At 37.5% G+C, this 22,063-nt stretch overlaps 1 protein-coding gene across 1 annotated transcript in view; it reads right to left on the minus strand.

Moving 5' to 3' along the window:
• Nucleotides 1-21,849, minus strand: part of LOC121421789 (DNA damage-regulated autophagy modulator protein 1-like) — a 47,180-nt gene extending 25,331 nt beyond the window's left edge. The window contains exons 1-2 of the mRNA XM_041616589.1: nt 21,572-21,849; nt 16,873-17,108 (exon numbers count right to left, since the gene is read on the minus strand). Coding sequence (XP_041472523.1) covers nt 16,873-17,012 — 140 coding nt within the window. The 5' untranslated portion in view covers nt 17,013-17,108; nt 21,572-21,849. The remainder of the gene's footprint in view (nt 1-16,872; nt 17,109-21,571) is intronic.
• Nucleotides 21,850-22,063: the final 214 nt, after the last annotated feature.

The following is a 22,063-nucleotide window of genomic DNA, read 5'->3' on the forward strand; positions in this document are numbered from 1 at the left end:
GATTTACAGTTTTAAGGAAAGGAATCATTAGAAGGGTGCTTTTTTTCTCTCATTTTGTATCCTATCATACAAAAGTGTGGATTTTTCTCTTTAACAAGATGTCTCAGGAATTCTTCATCTTCCCCCGGGGATCGAAGCCAAGATAAGAGCTGATTGAATAATAACTACAACATCCTTCCCATCAGGCATTGCGCCAATGTTTCAATGAGATCAATATGTCGATCGCCAATTCAATGAAGGAAAACAGATTGTAATACAGACATCTCTGACGACGTGTCTAAATTAGTTCGTCCTGATGACCATTACCGATTTGTTAACGGCAATTATTCACATTCATTTAACTTTTTAAAGAAGTCTGAGAGGCAAGTCCTACTTGCCACCTGTGGTTGTGATGTGTTTTTAAAATGGAGCCTGGAAAAAATTGCTCCCGAAAATCATTATTTAGTACTGAAGGTGAAATATTAAGTGACCGGTAACACCATCTCAATTCTATCCCATACTCTAATATGTGTCATTTTTTTCTCCCTAGGAGATTTAGTAAATGATTTTTTCTTCAGCCACATATATCTTGAAAGTGACTGCACGAATTTGATTTTTTCCTGGTGTTTTTTTTTTTCATCCATGAGTCATGAACAATATTAGATGCATGATGAATCAAAGTTCAGTATTTGTTATAAGATCTGTGTATGCCTTTAATACATCATAAACAGGTCTCAGCATTGGTGTTTGATTATTGGAAGTAGGCTATCCTTATATTGCACTTGACCTATGAGTATTATCAGGGATGGCGCCAAAGGGGGCACAAGGTGGGGGGGGCATCCTATGATAGTAAAAGAGAGGAGAAATTGAATACAAAGAAAGATAAAAGAAAGAATAAAGAATATAAATAACTTGGTCATGCAACTCAACGCCATGCCAGGTCGCTCCAAATATCTTAACATTGCTCCTAAAATACCCGTATTATTCAACGTTATATTCAGATCGCCGTGCCCCTCCCCTTATCCAAATATCTTACCAACGCCCCTGTCTAATTCGATGCTTACGTTCATGTGTATTTGCTACATATTCCAAACGAACTGTTCTCAAAATATCAACAATTAAGTTAAAAGCGTATTGATTTACATGGTTGAAAAAAGGCGCAATTATCCAATGATTTTCTGGAAAAACAGTAGGCCTATAGTGCTATATCGTAATTGGATTTTGTTGTCAAAATCAGACCAATGTAAAAATGTTTAACTTAATTGATACAGCTTAGGTGCAAGGTCAACAGTATCACCATGTTGCCAAATGTGTCATTGCCAATTTACTAAAACAATTTCATTTTAAATACAGGGAGTATCCCATATGTATTTTTGCCAATGAACAGCAACGTATACATGCATCAGAAAAGAAAGTTTGAACATTATAGGAATCCTCGCGAATTCCACCCTGACGAAATTCACGACGACGCCAATTTCGTCGCCAATTTGAATATTGACGACGAAATCGACGGCGAAATGTCGTGAACTTCGTCGTCAATATTCAAATTGGTGACAAAATTGGCGACGTCGTGAATATTCGCGATTTGGTCTATTTGCGATGTCCCTTCAGGGCCACCATAGCATCAAGCAACATGAAAATGATAATGAATCGAAACATTATCATGATATGAGTATAAACCTTGCAAACAAATATTTTCCCTAATGCATAATTTTCACGATTGGGTTGTACTTTTTGTTTTTGCAAAGGCAGACGGCCATGTTGTCCAAATCACTTTACGTTAAATTGGACATTTGGCAATGTGGTGATAATTTTGACCGATTGGCCAGGTTTAAAGCAACAAAGTTCAACTTTTGTCAACATCAATGTGTCAATCTGCCAACATATACTAAATCCTATAAATTAAGGCTAATTCGTATTTCCCTATTGTCCACAAACGGACTCTTGGCTGGTCAAGGCTTACTGCTCCCATACTCCTACCGAATTTGGAGATTCACAATTGTTTTCAACACTACCAAATTGTTATATTCTTTATACTGTTTAGATATATCATTCCCCCCCCCCTTCGAGACTAGTTTCAGGGGTTTTAAATTGAATTCTTTATTCGCCAACTCTACATCCATCAGCCTGAAAACTATTTTTCTCGGAGTATAGTGATCTACGGTCAGTGAGTAATACAAATCAATACAGAGAATGTAGAACTAAGGTTACACGTCGTAATTCCGAAGGTTCTTTATTCCGGAGGTTCGTAATTCCGAAACACGTAAATTGCCTATACCTCGATGTTCGTTAATCCGAAAACGTAAAAGGATTCGTTAATCCGAATATTTGTGGCGTTATTCCGAAGGTTCGATAATCCGAAAACGAAATAAGGTTCGATATTCCGAAGGTTCGTTAATCCAAAAACGAAATAAGGTTCGTTAATCAATTCGTTTTCGGACTAACGAACCTTCGGAATTACGAACCTTCAGAAATACGAACCTTCGGAATAACCGAACCTTCGGAATAACGAACCTTCGGAATTACGAATGTATGCGTAGAACTAGATGCCCCCCATCAAAACAGGGGAGTGCTAATATTACAGTTTCTGTCTACCCGACAGATTTTATTTCTTTTGTTACAGACAGAGTTAGGGCTATTTTAAAATTTTATTCTGATTAACTTTAGAATTTACGATTTAGCACAAGATGCAGTGGGCAAAGTTATTGAACCCCTGAGAAAATTTATCGACCTAGTTCGGTACGAAATAAAAGTTGTTGTTGTTAGTAAAGGTTACTCGGGTTCCCTCTGAACTTGAGATCATTAAGATTTAACTACTGCAACTACAAAAACCACCCCAACCAAATTCACATATCCTTGTTCCTTAACTTATTTCAAATTACTTTTAGTTGACTATCTTAGAATCAATTACTCCAAAAAGATATATAATAAATAAATTCATTGAATCGAATTGACAAGTATTATTGCGATCTGAATATTGGATCCTTTAGTATACCCAATATGGTATTTACTTAAGTTTGGAGCTAAAAGCGGTATTCACATTAAAATAAATACAAATAAATTTTAGTTATTACTAAAGGGGCGGTATTAGTAATTTTAAATCATACTACTTGTATATCTACATGATCTATAGGGGTGCAAGTGAGCACATGGCCAGGGCGCCACTTTCAAATTTTCAACAAAAAAAGTACAAAAAGTACTCCCCCCCCCCCAAAAAAAACAATAATGATAAAGTTTATATTGCAATTGGAGTCAAAATGTAGAAGGGTGTGATTTTAGTGCTCGCCCAGATGTTGAAAAGGGGACAAATTCGCGCATGCCGGGGGCTGTTTTATTGTTGTTGTTGTACTCTCTCTGTCCCTCTCTCTTCTAAGTACGCCAATAGATGGTTGACTTCCGAGGAAACATTCCCCTCCGGCCGTTTCTAGATCCCTGGGAAAATATATTGGGCGTCAAAATGGTCATTGACCCACCTTCTGCAGATATCTGCTCAACTATTGTGAAAGTGAGAGCTCCTTTGACATTATTGGTCTCAAGGGCCTAGACATAAAAACTACAAAACTAAGGTACTACATAGAACAGGAAAATTTAAGGAATATTTTTATCTATTTTGTTATTTTTATGCTCTTGTATTTTTGTACTTTTTATGGTTGCATTTTTGTACTTTTTATGCTCGTGTTTTTGCTTAAAATCTACCTGTCGTAGTGATGCCAGATATATAGCATCGCTGTGTTAGACCATGCCTCAATGCCCAGGCGGCCGTTTCATAAACCTGTTCGTAAGTTAAGAGCGACTTTAAAAATGACCGGTGAACATTTCTTTGCCAATGAAGATACCATTTAACACAAGAAAGGATCACCAGTCGTTCTTAAAGTCGCGCTTACACTTACGAACAGCTTTATGAAACGCCCACCATAAGTGGGCCAGGATGTGCATATAATTGTTTTGTGAAACAAAGCGAAACTTTAACATGTCATAACTTTCTTAGTTTACATCAGATTTTGATGAAATTGTCAGTGTTATGCTTGTTGGATTTTTCTCTTTTTATTCAAATTAACTTTTTGTTGGGGTGGACTTGTCCTTTAACTTTGTCCAACTCCTCAGTTCATTACCACGGTTTGAATTTGAAACTCCTTGCTTCTCATTATCGCGTATCCGTCAATTTGTCAACATGCCTTGACATTTCTCCCCAAAGAATGTCCTTTACCCCAACGTAATCTCCCACTCACATTTCCTCTTGAGACTTGAAATAATTATGAATGTTGGATGTTAAAAGTAAACCTAAATCCCAAACAAACTTATTCTTTAAAACAATTTAAAATAAACCTATACATGATTGTCTTATTTTCTGCCTGACTAAAAAGTTGATTTTGCAACGATTTCTAGGCTAAATGAGCGAATACTCGAAGGAAAAGAGATTTTTACATTTAATACCTTTCTATGTCTTTTACGGGAGAGAATAAAGTTGACATAAATATATTTTTTTTAAATGTTAAGAGGACGATGAATCTATATCAGTAAATAAAGTATATATATTTTTTTTATTTTCTATTCAATTCAATTCATTTTTATTTCATTTATTTACCACATAGCGTGAACATTCGTTTGATAATGTGTATATACTGTAGTGACAGACGAAATTATGCTCAATAATGTCTTTATCAATGAAATTAAAGACTTATAAAAGTGAAGAGAATTGCCAGAAATTAAGAAAGAAAAAAAAAACAACCCAGAATTGACAAAGAACTTGAACATTCTGATGGTAGGATTAAAAATTCAGGTGGTGAGATTATGTAATTAAGGCAGTAATTATTCTTTTCAGAAATTTCTTCATTTCTTAACCTTTTTCGAACTGGATATTATCATCAATGTCTTGGAGCAAGACTAAACCATCATCCATGTCTTCCTGTCCCCTGTACAGAGTTTTTCCTCCTTTCCTCATATACCAATCCCTCTTTTCTTAACGTTATCGCTTATTTTTATTTTCCTTACTTCACGATATCTATCCTGTTAGATCCTTAGAAATAGCACTCAAGTAACACAGTAATCCACCGACCCACACACCCACAACCCACACCCGCAACTTATTACACACACGCACACACACCAGATTCATTGGCGACACTACAGTTAGTATATAGGTCGACTCTTTACCACTTCTTATAAGCCTTTCTGTGGTCATATGAATGATTCATCAAGTATTTCGCATATTGGTTGCCCCTATAAATACAATCAAATCCTATAAAACACAGGGCACGGTGGTGTCAAAAGTGATCGAAGGCCATCCGATGCGGCCATATTCTGATGTTGATATTTCATTTTCCATTCAAACTTCACTCCCACTAAACCAGATCAATTTTAGACCTGTGGACCAACCACATCTGCTTGGCATCCTCCGACTTGACAATTACCAGATCCGACAAGAAATACCAGTAAATCACCAGAGTGAAACGAAGAATTAAAATATTTCTTAATAAACTTTGTTTAAACCATTTAGGAATAGCTAACCAGTTCACATAGCAAAATACCTTGTATAAAACGCCATACAAGTTGTTGTTAATTTTTCTTTCACTGTGGTCTATGGCAATAACGCCATTACGTCATATACCCATATAATGTCACAAACCTATCATTCCTGTCATAAATTGAATGAGAAGGGTAATACGCTAATGTAACCATGGCAACCGGGCTTCCAGGTAAACGTTTTCCAAGGTAAATTGTTGACAAGTTTGATTATTATCTGTTCTATTTAATATAGGTCATGCCTGTCCATGCCCAGCGACCATTTTGTTTTGTCGTTAACGTTATATTTACGTTTTAATTGATTGAGTCATAACTGACAAACATGTATATTGTTTCTATTACATGATTTTGATGAAGGCTCATATATGTTCATAATTTCAAGATTAACCACTCACAATTGCGGTCTCCAGAGTTCACGAATCAGGTCCAGTTATTTCTTTTAAGAAAACAATAGTAATTGATAACGTTGTTTTGATTATGAAATATAGTGTTTTCTTATGGATTATAATGTATATAATTATGGATATATATTTCATGCATGTATCATTCGAACGCAGAAATAAAAGCAAACAAACAATATGCACAGTAAAACGCTGTTTTAATTGTTTATACAATGCTGTATAATACATGAACCTTACAGAAGTTGTTTAATCGGTTTAAATAAGTGTTTCAAATTTCAAACAACAAAGTTTAATCTTTCATTTTTAATGTCCAATAAACAATGTATGGTTGTTTAAACTGTGAAACAACTACTGTAAAGTTCATAATATAGTAACAAGTGTTGCATAAAATATGTTTACTATTTATACTACACAGTATTTTTATTGTGTAGTGTGTCGTGACTGTCAAATTTGACAGATTTCATCGCCCCATACTTTCACCAGTCACAGGACATATAAAATGGCAAACAATGACTCTTTTTGACATTTTAATTTGACCATGAACTAACCGTTCATTTTCAATATATCTCATAGGTTCATTGCGTGATATCCCAATTACACTCTGTCTGACTATAATGCTATTAATGTGTGTTTGATGTAATAATCATCGAACTACCCGAAATAAACACCAGAACTGAAGTGCAACCCTCCTTATTAACAAAAGATGAATGATTCATAGATTTGGCATTTTGATTTGCCCCTCGATCTACATCCGTGGAACCTCGACCCATGCCAAATGGTGATGTAAAGGTGCTAATCACGTGACTTAAATTGTTTTATGAAAAAAAGGTATTCTAAATAGTTCTGTTCATAAGTTGCTTTCCTATTTATGATCCAACCAAACTACACTAGAGTGGACGTATGCACATTTTTTGTTCTTCCGTGGGGGGTGGGGGGTTAGGAAGGGGAAATTAAACTGTAGAAACTCGAAAGCGAGGGAGCAAAGTGACCTAGCTTGTCATTGGGGCGATTTTGCATTTTCTAAAGTGAAGTTTTGGTGACTTTATTGAAAACTTTCAGTAAAAACAATGTAAGTTTTCATTTTTTTTTTTGGGGGGGGCAACTATCCTTCTACCCCCCCCCCCCCTTCGCAGCTTACGACCATATACACTAGTACCTTCCCCCCTCCAGATGGCCTGCATAGGACCTAGTCTGCTGGGCAATCCCTTCACTCGAGTATTAAAGGGTCTGAATTGCAGCCTACCCATGCCTTGTGTACTGAAGGCTCTCAAATGTTGTATGTGCTAGTCTTTGCGTGGAGGCACACTTGTTGATCAAAGTTCAAATCAGGGTCTGTGCCTGCAGACTGCATTGGCCCCGAGGGATGCTGAACAAATATAAAAAAAAAAATACAAGAAAGGGAAAGTTTAGATTAGGTAGGTATGGAGGTGTGACCGGGAAGGGTTGCTAGGAGGCAAAACAAACCCCCTGATAGCATGATTATAGTTGTGACGATGATTCATAGGATCCGGGGGATGTCGTACACGGACGTATGCAGGTTTTTCTTCCCTAGGGAGCAAAATACGCAAAATGTTGTAATCGAAAATGCGGAGCGAGCGAGCTTGCAATGAATATTTTGAATCACTTTAATTTTATGAGAATAAATAGACCTACGGTAGTATGCACTACAAGCATATTTTGTGAAAATTTGTAATAAATATAAGCCTTAAACATTTCGGGTGGAGGAAAAATCCCCCATCTGTGTGGGCGTGTCTTACAAGGAGGTGGAGAGGGAATAAAAGGGGTAGATTGTCGCAAAGGTTGTTCTTATATCCATACACATCAATAATCCTCTTGGTTGACTGTGAATCAAAGATTAACAAAGATTATTGCAAGGACAATGGTGGAAATCGTTAATTAAATGACGCATTATCCTTTTACACGTTCCAAGTGTCCAGTCCAGTTGAAGAATGACCAGACGATGTACTTGTCTTGGTCAGGTGCTTTGTTCATTTCTTTTTCTTATGAGAGTGAAAATTGAAGGAGTCAGGGGCGGTGGTAGATAGGGCAGGGGCGGCAGTTCCTATGATATTTCAAACACTCTAAAAGGGTGTAAAATTTGAACATGCATGTTTGCTGGGTAAAATGATGTCAAATACGGTGTAAATTTTACGCTATGTTGCGTTGAAATTCACCCTTAAAACATGAATTTTGCCAAACATGCATGTTCCCTCTCTACACAATATTGGGTTAATTTTTACTCAATCTTTTTTAGAGTGAAATAGTAAACAAAAGTATTAGAAGAGAGGGAGACGAAAATGAGCATGAAAATGGAATAAAAAGAATACAAACAACATGTTTATTTTTTGTTAATTTGATTTTTGAAAAATATTTACGTCACCTAAAAATTATCAAATTTTTCATCTTTTATTTACTCGATTGTCTACATAAACGACTTGTCATGACCCCTCAAAGATTTCAACCAGTTTATCTAACAACCTTCTTCCAACTATGTACTACCACCACTAAGACTACTGGAAACAGGCTCCCGGATCCCCTTTCCGTTTCTTTGGTTTTATTTCCCTTGCTTGCTTACCATTTTCTAATTTTTTGTTGGGGGTTGCTTTTATGGTTGGTAAATCTTTACCTTCACCCTCTTTTAGATGATCATATTTGTTTCGCCAAAAACCCTTTGATGTTGACATTTGACCACTTCTTTGTTTGTCCTTAGTATATTTTCTGATGATTTTAAGTGATTAAATAATTAATTGATTTATATATCTGTTCATTTTTTATTTCCTTATTTTTCTTTGGGGGGGTGGGCAATTGACTTTTTTTAATGCCGATAGCGATGTACACAACTTAACATATCAAAGAGAGATGATTATACAGCCACTCAAGGGGCTTTCAAAATAGCCAAAATGTCCTCATCTGCCAGAAGCAAAATTTGTTCAAGGGAAGGATGGTTTTGTGTTCCCTCAACATCCTTCTCGGAGAGATAGGAAGGGATTATCCTGACATGGCATCTAACCGTCCCAGACAAGACTTGAGATATACTTAACGTGCCAGCAAGGAAGCTAGTTGGGGGCGTCGAAGGGCACGTTATGGTCTGGGAGGTAATATGCTCCGGCGATTATTGCCCAGAAGCCGCCGCCGCCTCCGTCTCGGGAGAAACATTTTTTTTTAAAATATATTTTACTTCATGTCCCGCTTCATGTGCTTTGTAACCTATTTCTCGCCCCATCCCTCAAACCCTACCCCCCCCCCTCCCCTCCGCAATTGCCACTGTTTTTTGTTCAGCAATTATGCTAAAGCCAGGAGCTAGAAGTTCAGCTTATCATAGATCAAGTGGCTACCCGATTTCGAATTCAGACCCAATGCAAGCCTACCCCCGGTAATATTTCTTAAACTAGAAATTCAGCTTGTATATGTTCAAGTGGCTACCCAATTTGTTTCAAGTTTCTTTTGTTTATTTCTTAATCCACCAATAGAAGGGAAGATCTTTGTATTTTCTTTTCACCCGCGGGTAAATATCTCGATATGCCCTTCCCTCAAAGTACCCAAAAGTACCTGATCATTTATTCTTGTTTGTCATTGTCATTTTACTCCCTGTCCTACTCTGCCTTAACATCACTCGTGACCCTCCACTCCACATTGAGTTCCACCCCCACCCTCCCCCGCCATCTCCGAATCCTCCTCATACCCAGGGGCGGATCCAGGATTTTACAAGGGGGATAGGAAAAAATTTGACAGGCCCCCCACCCCCCACCCCCCAAAAAGGTTTTGTACCTGAAAAAAGGGCCCACCTCTGTTTTAATGGCATTTTTACATTACAAATTTTAATTTTGCTTCTCATAGAGGGGGGGGGGGCATGCCCCTGTGCTCCCCTCCCCGGATCCGCGCCTGCTCATACCGGAGGAACGATTTTACTTTGCCTCTGGGTTGATGCTATCTACCCGTGAAAACAAGTGAGATAACGATCAGTGTTATTAACATGATAGGTCATTACCTTGTAGTAGATAATTAAGAAATTTAACAAGGATAAGGTTTCCAAAGTACTTACCAACCATCATACATGTAGCCTATATTGATATTGCCTTAAGAGTATTGCCATTGCTGATTGTCTGTGTTATTTCTTTGTCTGAATCTAATGATAGTTTATGTTCAAAGAATCATACATTGTCAGAAGAAAAAAAATGTGAAACAATATAATTAATGCAGTGTTAAAGATGAAATCTAAAAGATACAATCAATATTTCAACGTTAACTTGAAAAAATAAATTTGGTGTCCAGCACTTATTGTTACTAATTGAACGGTTGAATGTACATATGTCTATTGGTATTGATGTCGAGGAATTTTTCGAATATTGTGAGAAAATTCCCAGACCGAAATTATTTAGTGGTGTGTATCCTATTTGCTGTATATACGGGTGTCATGCACACATACATCTTTGGAGATGATACAGCATTCTGATCATAATGATATATATATACATAAACGTATAGGCCTGAAATGTCATATTGAAATGCACAGTCATTCCATGAGAAGAAGAGGGGGATGGAATAAAATCCAGAGGAGAACTAGAACCAAACAACAACTAGAACAAACGAAATAAAGAATTAAGAAAGAAAGACATAAAGAAAGAAAGAAAGAAAGAAAGAAAGAAAAAAGAAAAGAAAGAAAGAAAGAAAGAAAAAAGAAAGAAAGAAAAATAAAAGAAAGAAAAAACAAATAAAAAGAAAAAAGGAAAGAAAGAAAGAAGGAAAGAGAGAAAGAAAGAAAGAAAGAAAGAAAAAAAAAAGAAAGAAAAAAGAAAGAAAAGAAAGTAAAGGAAAATTGTAAAATAAGACTTCTATCAGCATGATAATCTAACCAGAATGTCGGATATATCTATTGCTGATGGGGTATCGGGGGTGGGTGGGGTTGAATACCCCCCCCCCCCGATAAAACCCTAAAAAATTGCCTTGCTCAAAAACACCTTCAAAGTCGACACTTCTGTGATAATATTGGCCCACTGGACCTGGACAAAATACCCTTCAGGATGAATATGATAGGGTAATTTAGGATCGGACAAACTTCAAATTGGTCTAACCAATTGGGCACGACCCCCACTCAAACCCCAGACAAGGTGAAGAATAGATAATAATCATCTGCTTCATACTGCTTTGATATCCTCTTGTTGTGATTGGAAATGAATCATGAGGGAAGGGTCACCCGTCTATCTCTTGATCCCGTGAGGAGGTTAAGGCGAACAGGTAATGGTCAAGCGGGGGCGTCTGCATGTACCAAACAATAGGTATCGCAGACTGTCGAAGACATACATGTATGACTGTTTGAATGACAGAACTTGTAGTTTCGTGTTTGGCAGGGGAATCCACCCCAAGTGGAAATTGTTATATAAGAACCAAGCCAGCTACATAACTAAACTAGTTTCATATTCATTTCATTTATTGGTTTTTGCAATATTTTTCATACACCAAAATCTGGACAAAAAATTCATATTCAAAATTGACATCAAGATAATAAACAAATAATTTTGTATATAAATCATGAATGTATCAAGAATAAGAAAACAATTTAAGTTGTATTTTCTGGTACACAATAAATAAGATGATGCAAGGGTCGACACAAAAGCAAAGCTTGAAAACGCGAGAACCCTGACAGTGTGGGTTAGGGCAATACTCCTTATTTTCCTGCAATATACAAAACGACTTAAATTATTAATTTTCACTATTTGAAAAATCCCGGGAGTTCCCCCCTGCCCCCTTCCCCCTTTTAACGCACCCCTGCGGTATCCTTATTTCAGCAGACCAATCAAAAATGCATTTCCAACAACATTTTCCTACAGGGTATCTTCGAAAGCATCGTTGTTTAAGCTCAACTTCCAAGACAAACCGAATCCAACATGACTTGCAGACGTGCGTGGAATTAGTCTAGGGCATAATTGATTAATTTGCTCTATATGACCTCATACGTGTAATCAATATTGCTCACTGAGTCTGAGACTTGCGTCGTCATCGAAACGTCATACTAATTTCTTTGCAAAGAATCTGCAAGTGTTGTCGACGATAACTTGCTTTTCACAGGAAGTTCAACATTCATCTCATCTGTGTGCTTCACAGTGTAAACACCATCACGTGTTTCTGCGACGTTCCGTAGTTTTCTTATTAAATGAAAGTTGAGTGACGACATTACTTTTCATAGCTTCACTGCATTTAGGCAATCCCGAAATGAGGTCTATAAACTGGAGCGTGGTGTAGAGGAGGTACAGAACTATTTCAAAGTCCTACTTTTTATTGCAAATGTACGAATCATCATTTTCACCCAAACTGTGCAATGAATCCTTCCAGTTACTCGGTTACTAACCGCTTTCTCGCTTGTATGGAATGTTTGAGACAGATACCCCCTCTCCCCCCCCCCCTCCCCTCCCAGTCTCGAAGGAGGTAATCCTGTTACGCGATCTCTTCAGCCTCTTGTAATATGTTTAACATTGTTTTTAGAGGATATTGAAAAAAATGTTAAATGAAATATGTGTGTGTTGGGCGGGAAGGTATTGCCACCCTCCCCCCATCGATCTTCAAAGTTTGCACAGCAGCCTAAACATGCTAAAGGAGAGGTTTGTCTTGTTCCCCCTATAGATTGATTGAAATCTCGTGAAATCACCGCCTACAATAAGGGGTTTTGCACCGCGATGCAGAACGAATTCAGGAACACAGAAAATATATTGAGAATGTTCGTCAGATGACAAAGAACAGCTTGGAGGTCTTTGTCGAAAAAATTGTGAACTGAAACAGCAGTTTCGTCCTACGTTTCGGTGCTGATGAAAAATTTCAAAAATGTTGTTTGTCCCGAGTGGCCTAGTCCAGGAAGAAACTGCGCTTTTGATCCACCAATTTTTGACAAAGACTTCTTGGTTGTTCATTGTCATGAAGGGCAATAGAAATACATTTTCTATTTTCTGGAATGCATCGTGCTTCGTGGAGCAAAATCCCCCTAATCAGGCTAGATGTCAAAACTCGACAAAGAACCTTTAAATAGATCTGTAGAGAGTATAATTCGTTTGGGAAGAGATAGGATCGCATAAAGATCACGATCTTTCCTCTTCGTGATGGTGAAGGTCGATCTGTGTACTATCAGGGCACATATCAGCCTAATCATTCACAAACTTTGTCAGTTACAAATAAAACAGATTTCTGGTCAAATAGAAGCACCGCGCCAGGTAGTGAAAGTGATTTAATCATATTGTCTTCCGACTCGTGTAGAACTGGGAGACATGGACTCAACTACGGATAAGTTCGGAGTTCCATGGCCCGGGGGGGGGGGGCACTTCCATTCACGAGTGGATACCATGCGCGACCATGGGGTCTCGAAAAGCACCCTAAACACGTAATTTCCATATTCTGAAAATGTACCCCTTAACAAGTATTGGCGTGTGAAACCCTACCCTTAACAAGTATTGGAAACAAAACGATACTCTTGGCGAATATTCCCTGAAATGAACCCTAAACAAGTACAGGAATGTTTTATTGTTACTGGTCCTTCGGTCGTCGGCTTTATCTTATTTAATTCTACACGACTTCACTTCTACACCTCGCGCAAATCGGACTCTAAACACGAAGTGTTGGGGCAAAAAGGACATCCTTTATAAAACATTTTAATTCTGTTTTATCATCCCCGCAAATTCGACCCTAAACACGTAATTTTCCTAGCGAAATAGATACCCTTTTTTCATTATTTTTGTGTTTTTGACACCCTTATCACGTTACGTACGTAACGTGCCCTATCGTGAAAAGGACATCCTTTTTACGTGTTTTTTGGGTCGCGCATGGTATCCACTCATCAATGTAAGTGGCCCCCCAGTTTCCATGGTAGCAAGGAATTCAAGTTTTTGGTTGGTGATAAAAGCGTGATACCTTTAGGGTGTTATAAACGCGAAATTTATTGAACATGAAACATAAGATGATATGAAGAATTGCATAAATCAAACCAATAATTATTTTCTATGATCCGAATCAAAGATATGATTTTTAAGTGAATCACTTTAAAAAAGGTTTTAAAAAGTAATAAGAATTAAACTAAGAAAATTTCATGGAAATAGCCTGAAAGACTGTGCGAAAAGTAAAATTTACGCAATTGTAGCCTATATTTAGACAAGCTTCGTGGTACAGTTTTACCAACAAACTTGACTCCAAAGCGGCCAATCGTCTGTGATTGGAAATAAATTAGTAGCTTTTGTCTGTTTGGAGTCAGTTTGCCGTGCCGGTGTGACAGTTAGAAGCACATAACAGCTGCACCTTCCCCTTGTTTTTCATCTACAATACAATTTCCCGCCTTTCCTCTCCCGGATATTAGTCAAGTTTAGAGCACGGTATTTTTATCATTATCGGACATTCACTACAACGAGATTCTGTGTTAATCCACGAAACTTTTCAAAGACACCATCGTAATCCTTGGAGGTTTTGATCAAATTTCCTTCCCAAATGTCAGATTCAAGTAGTTCCTAGACAGATGAGCGTGTCATTAAAGGTGATAATTATTTCAAGTATGTATCCCTCGCACGGTAATAAGTGAGTTGAAGATTGGTGTTTACCTATTGGTGTTGGTGTTAGGTCAATTTAATGTCAGCATAGCACCAAAAGATGCAGTTGGTACACTGACGAATGTCACTGAGTGATGAGATGTCAATAATGCGATTTGGGTCATTAAAAAACCCCAGAATCTAAATTGTGCCACGTGCCTCTAACATCAATACCAACAGAGAACTTGAAATTGTCCACTGAGATGGTAGTTCATAACAACAGAACTACAAGTTCGTTCACTTCTTCTTCTTGAACGTGCAAGAAAAAAGTGTTATCCCAAAAACATGATACTTGGGAGGGTAGGCATTTATGGTTACACTTCCCTTGTCCATAAAAGCCCATAAACAAGGCCATGAAAGTTTCTGACTGTGCAGAGTTGGACCCGACAGATCTGGGATCCCAGTCCCATGTGAACATGGTGAAGGGTGCAGAGTTTCACCTCTTTTCATTAGATTATTCATTGTTCGTCATTCACTAATTTGACATTGTCACCTCACCATCAGGCATCAGAGACCTTGTTAATTGGTGACATGAGCTCTACATGTCAATCCGCAATTACCGACTGCCAAGGAACGGCGTCAGGGTCGTGATGGTGGGGTGGGGAGGGGGTAAAACAGAAAACTGTCTGCAGCTTTTCTCATTGGAAACACTTTTCGGACATAATATTAATTTAGTCATACGACCCAGCACAGCAGGATGAGGACGGTGCCAAAAATCTCACATATAGGCTTATATTTGGAATATTAAATTTCTAGATTCTAGTAATTCCTCAAAAAGCTGTTAGCACCGAAATCGCTACACAGCAAAAATTGTGGTGTTAACCGGTGTACATAGAGGACCACACCAGTTATTTTACACCGGTGTTAAATTGGTGGTGTTAGATTTACACCAGTAGGTGTTATTACAACACCTTTGGTTGTTACATTTACACTCTTTGGTGTTATGTTTAATCTCTAGGGTGTAATTTTAGCACCTCAGGGTTTGGTCCTCTATCAACACCAATTGGTGTCAGTTTTAACACCACAGTTTTTACAGTGTAGAGTTATTACTTAGCCGGGGCAATTGAAGCGCCTTGTGGACCTAACAAGTTCGGTGCGTGCACTATATGAATCCTATATTATTATTATTATTATTACTTTTCAGGTTTTTCAAGGTTTTCAATCTCTTTTTCGATTTCATGCTTCCACGATTTCCTAAGAGCTTAAACTTTAGAGGTAATAGAAGGAAAGATTTTTTTCATGCGATTCCCAGTGCCGCCAAAATTGGCAACATCTAGGATGTTGTGCTAACCACCACCCTACCGGCGGGGTTATTGACTCTCGCTATCTCTGTTTCTCTCTCTCTCTCTTTAATAATAATAATAATAGGATATTTATATTGCGCACATATCCACCTTGTTAGGTGCTCAAGGCGCTAAGCTAGGCGTTCATAGCGCGCACAGCTTCTTAAGGATTATTATTTCCTACCGGTACCCATCTACCTCGCCTGGGTTGAGTGCAGCACATTGTGGATCAGTTTCTTGCTGAAGGAAATTACGCCATGGCTGGGATTCGAACCCACGACCCTCTGTTTCAAAGTCCGGAGACTAATCCCCTGGGCCACAACGCTCTCTCTCTCTCTCTCTCTCACACACAGACACACACACTCCCTCACGCACCCACACACACACTCTCTCTGCTTCTCTCTCGATCTTTATATCTTTATTTTTCTTATTATTCTTCTTTTCTATTCGACGTTGTTCATTCAGAGTGTGTCCTTATCCATGATCCCCGTAAAACATTTAAAATTCCAGAAATCTTAAGGTGACCGCAAACCTTAGGATTGGTCTGCGCCTCAATTGTGGAATAAAACGTATATAATTTGATGCTAATATTGTCACTTGGAATATCTTACCGTGTAATGTTCGAAATCATCATACAAATTTCTACCTTCAATTCTACGACTATGCTATCATCCTTCTTAGAATGAAAGCAAATTTAATATCTAGTCGTAATGACGTCTTAGCAGTCGCATGACTGGCTATACGATTTGAAATTAATTTGGCCTTTACTCCAAAATAAAGGCTTGCAATCTTTCAAAATGGTTGTATTAGTATTCTTTCAATCAATTTTAACCTCAAATAAAATTGTATGTTCAATTCACATTTTCAGAAAATGGGCAAAATGCGATTTGTTCCGAAATCGGATCGTGAACAGTCGTGTGCGGTGGCATTTAAACGAGGAAGCGTTTAAAGTGTTTATCCCTTGCAGTTACTGATTAAAAAAAAAATCACTCATTCAACATTAAGGATGTAGGCATGTAAACTGATACTGATGGTGGTGGTGGTAGTGGTGATGATGATGATGATGGCGAAAATGTTGATGATGAAGAAAATGATGACGATCACGACGCTGATTTTACTTTAGCTTACCTAATATACGGGAACAAGAAGGCGACGTCGCCACGAGTTACGGCTACGATGTAAGCACTAACCAACATCGTAATAGAGAGGACTAGCATAGCTATTGGTAAAATACCAAGGTAGTTATATCGATGTATTCCACACGCCATTTTGAGTCAGTTGCTGAAACACCTGTATATTAAATTGTATTCAAACTCTCAAAGTGTCCGTTTGATTCACTCTTGATAAGAAGGTCTACATTTCATCTGTAAAGTAAGGAGAAATAAAACGAAAAACATGAATGGTTTATTCGTCCCGTATTTGTCGTGTGTCTTCGGGGAGGTGCCACGGGGGAGGCATGTGTGCCCCGTTTGATTTTTCGAGTTGTGAAAGAAAAGTGGGAAAAGGAGAGAAAAGAGCGAGAATGAAAAGGAGTGTAAACAAGGGAAGAGTCGATAGTGTGACTCTTCTCCGCTTTGTTCCATTCAGAAAACAATATGACGTCATTATTTAGGTAGTCTTGCCCCTCTCAATCAAAATGACGCCCTCTTCGTTTTTCTTTGGGGGGATTAAAGGGATGGTCCAGGCTGGAGATATTTACACCTCAATCAATAGAGTAAAATTCACATAGCAAAATGCTGAAAATTTGATCAAAATCAGATAACAAATAACAAAGTTATTGAATTTTAAAGATTTGCATTATTCCTGTGAAACAGTTCTAGGCATCTCTTTATGAATATTCATGACGATGTGCATATAACTGCTTTCACAAAATATTGATAAAATTAAAAATTGAAAAACTTCGTTATTTGTCATCCAATTTTTATGACATTTTCAGCATTTCGCTTTGTGTGTTTTACGTTATTTATTAAGATATAAATATTTCCAGCCCGGACCATCCCTTTATAAAGCAGTTTTGCACAATAAATCAGTTTGGGCCTAAATTGATCTGCCAACACGTATCTACCAAATGACACCTAATGTATTTATGCCATTCAGATGTTTTGTCACTAAATATATAAATCGTATTTGATGACAATGGCTCTGCATAACTTTTAAGAACTTACAAATTAATATTTAACTAATAAACGTATGTCATGCATATTTTATGTGATAAGTGGACTTGTTAAGATTTTATGAGTCAGAACACAGACGATTTTGTGGCTTTTTGAAAACCGATTACCTTTCCCTTCTCCTGAATGATATGTTTCTTTAAACTAAGATACTTTGTATCCAGGCGCGGATCCAGGGGAGGGGGGCACGATTGAGGGGCATATGCCCCCACCCCTTTTGAGAAGACAAACCGAGGTGTGCCCCCCCCCCCTTGAAATTGAAGACCTTTTTTTTTGCTTGTCAAACTTTTTCGGGTACGAAATATCCTTAATTTGTTTTTGAAAACTTTTTTTTTGGCTTGTCAAAATTTTCCTCAAAAAAATTTGCCCCCCCCCCCTCCCTTTCGCAAAATCCTGGATCCGTGTGCATTTATTGCGAAATATTTATGTAACACCATTACATTTGGGATATTTTCATTGCCGTGGTAACTATTGAATTTGGAGATTTGTTTGTTATGATAATTTTTATAGCTGTACTTACAAGACATATTGTCTCTGATTATTCACTGACTTTTAACATGTTTAACTTTATTTAAAAAGACAAATTAAATCAGAGTATACCTAAACTATATGTGCTGCACTCAACCCAGGTGGGGAAAATGAGAACCTGGCAGGAATTTATTCCTTGAAACGCAGCGCGCGTAACAGCTGCACTGCTAAAGCCAGGGTAATTATGCTGCATATACTGTAGAGCGCTTAGAGAGTTCTGACAAAGTATTAAGCGCGATATAAGCAAGTATAATAATTATTATTATTATTACTTTGTGTTCTTTCAACACAACATTTGAAGAAGAAAACAAAATCGCATCAGCCACTTTAAATCGAAACGTAAAGGAAAACTAATTTCGCTCTTTTTAGTGAGGGATATTTAGGTTTGCTTTGTAATTTTCCTCTGTAAATCGGGTTAAGAAACGGGAAATGCCAAACGGAAATGCCTAGGTATTTCTTAGGTTTCCTGCATGACTACGTCATAACGTGATATAACATGAGTTATAACATGTGAGGTTCTCTTTAGAGAAAGGGGTATATCAACTTGATCTAGAAACATAGTACTTCATCTTTATGTGGAGGGGGGGGGGAGGACTAAGATATAGACCGGTGCCCTTGTTCGGAAATGGCAAATTACTGCTTCCTGCTTCTAACGTTCTCTCTCCATCACTTCTCTCTCTCCCCCCCCCCCTCTACCTTCCTATCTCGAATTGCGTTTTCTTTCCATCTCACCTTCTCTTCCTTCTTCCTTTCTCGTCAGTCTCCTCTCTCCTGTTTTCTTTCGAATTTCACTGACAATTTGGTACGAGGGGGCTGATACACATTTTATTCATTATTTATTTGCAGGAGTGGGTTTTTTAAACTTAAAATATTTTTTTTTATACTCAACATCATCATTTGTCATCGAATTTCCCTTGATGTGACAAAATATTTCTGCACACCAAATTTATCGCAAAACGTAATTATCAAGTAAAAACAAATCAACTTTTTATTTTCCGTTTCGCTCATTCACGCATCCTTAAATAAAGTGCACCGTATCAAAAACTCAACTTTGTCAAACTTTCAATCGCCCTACATGAAAAATATTGGGTGATTTCAAGTCCAGTGTTGGCCTTGGTGTTGAAATTTGTATTGGTGTTGGTGTTGAAATTTGGATTGCTTCCCCTAGCTTCAAAACTTATTCAGAGTTTGTAAAACTGATCCAGATCACATTATTGCACATCTCAACAACTAGTGAGTGACTTTTCGGGACCATCTTCATTCTATGTTTAGTGTTGTTATCGTGTAAAAATTGACCTAACACCAACACCAAAGGTCAACACTGAACTTGAAATCACCCATGTTAGAGATCCCTGACAGTTTCAGTCGTTATGGGGTGAAAACCTGACCCTGCATGGCAGAAGAGACAATGGAGGCAAAACAAAAAGTTTTGTAGATAAATGTTCTTTACGAAGTAAATCCCGAAATTAACATGATTAAATGCATTTTCTATAAAAACAATACAAAGACGGTAAAAAAAGAACGATGAAAATTGCATAAAATCGTATTACTACATTGTGTCTGATCTCATATTCGATTTATTGCAATGACCTGGATGGGAGTGCTTATCAAATTACCAACCCTGGTTAAATCATTGCGCAATCTTCTTAATGCCGACTGGTTATATCACCACACATTCACTAATCTTTTTATAACCATGTCGCCGTGATGATATGAAATTAAGGAAATCTTTATTACAGGTCGGTTAACACATTTATTGACATTATTGGTGCTGATTCGTGCTGCTAATTGTACTAATTCTATAAACACGTATCATACTTATTTGATTTACATAGCGCTTTGCCACAGGACACAAGGCAATGTTTGGGGAATAAAACAAGTTCAGGTTTATTTTTATACAAGTGTGTTTTAGTGACTAAAGTTATCTTTTGGGTGGTTGGAGTCTTTCATGATTTGAAATGAAATAAAAAGATATCACTTTATCAGAAATATATGTTTAATCATTAAACATTGCGAAAACTATCACGATGGCTGTCATGTCTATGTACTCTTTACTCATATATTTTTTTTAATTTTAACTTTCTATGGCCGAATTAAATAAGAAGATTTCATTGACTACAATTCTTACATTAAAAATATGCGGTTTGTACTCTTCAAGTAAAATTAGATGTAATTCAATGAATGAAAATTAGCTGTAATTTTACGGTAAAGTTGGGAACTTTTACACTTTCGCAATTCAGTAGGAAGAGAGGTGAACAGATCATTCAAGTGTATTTATTTGCTTTGTTTGAAATGGGACTTACCGCAGACCATATTCCAAGTGTGTTGAGCAACAATTAAAGAACAACGTTAAAGGAAGCGCGTGACATTATTATAATGAGTTCGCTGGTAATCCAATACCGCCAATTATAAACAATAACATTGCTAATTGGACATGCAACGTCATATGTTCAGATTCGTTTGTAATACGTCAATAAGTTGAGTTGACGTATTTTGAAATAATAAAGTAAGGATTGTATTGCGACACACCCATTCGATATAGAGTGATTATGATTTCTTTTTTTTTTCTTTCATGTTTGAGTGAAAAATTGGCAAAAAGCCGAGTAACAGAGAGGGAAAGAGAGAGAGGGGGGGAGTATATTTTTATGACGATGCTTAAAGTAAGAACTAGGCCCCTAAAATGAAATAATGACGATGATACTAATGATAATAAAACGACAATAAAAACAAAAACATCAACAACAACTTAAATGATCATAATGAATACAATACTTATAACAACAACATCGGTAATAATAGCAAGGTTAACATTTCTAATAAACAATACGAACGATAACAGCAACATTATAAGAGTAATGAGAAATAGGAGGGAGAAGAGGAATAAACTTAGATAATTTATAAAAAAAATATTTATTTTTGTATGCTATTATTTGTACTCACATATAATATAAGCAATATGAATTGCTAATGAGCAATAATAAAATTCGATATGATGACAGAAATACTATACTCGAAATATGACTGAGAGGGAAAATATTCAAAAGGTTGGTAAAACTTACATATTACAATAATTGCTCAAATATGATCTTTTAGTAGATTTTATCTATATCTAGAAGTTATCCACTTACCCTATTATTCCTTTCTCGTCTCCAAAGTTGGTATATAGTATTTTCCTGACACTGTTTATTTCCGAGCAGAGTTAGATCCACGTGCACTCTCACACGAAGTTGAGATTAGAAATAAGACATGAGCTTTGAACATCGCCTTCCTATACAGTCACGAGTCATCCGATCGAGGGCCTTCCCCCATAGTGACCAACAGAGAGGCCTAGAGCTTGCTGTAATACGTCGCTGGCAGGAGGGGAAGAGGAGTGAATGTGTGGGTGTGTATTAAGGTGTGTGTGGGTGTGCTTGTGGGTGTACCTGTGTGTGAGGGCATGGTTAGGGTGTACCAGGGTGTGTGAGAGGGAGAATGTGTGTGTATGAGCGTGGACCTATTACAAATCCATGGTGTCAGCGTGTCTGTGAGGGTGTGTGTGTGTGTGCGTTCACCGATGGGGGAGGGGGGGGGGGCAAGAGCCCATGTAGACTCTTGGTGAAAAATGTCAAAACTCTCTGCAA

The sequence above is a fragment of the Lytechinus variegatus genome, chromosome 9 (assembly GCF_018143015.1).
Source record: "Lytechinus variegatus isolate NC3 chromosome 9, Lvar_3.0, whole genome shotgun sequence".
Classification (NCBI taxonomy): domain Eukaryota; kingdom Metazoa; phylum Echinodermata; class Echinoidea; order Temnopleuroida; family Toxopneustidae; genus Lytechinus; species Lytechinus variegatus.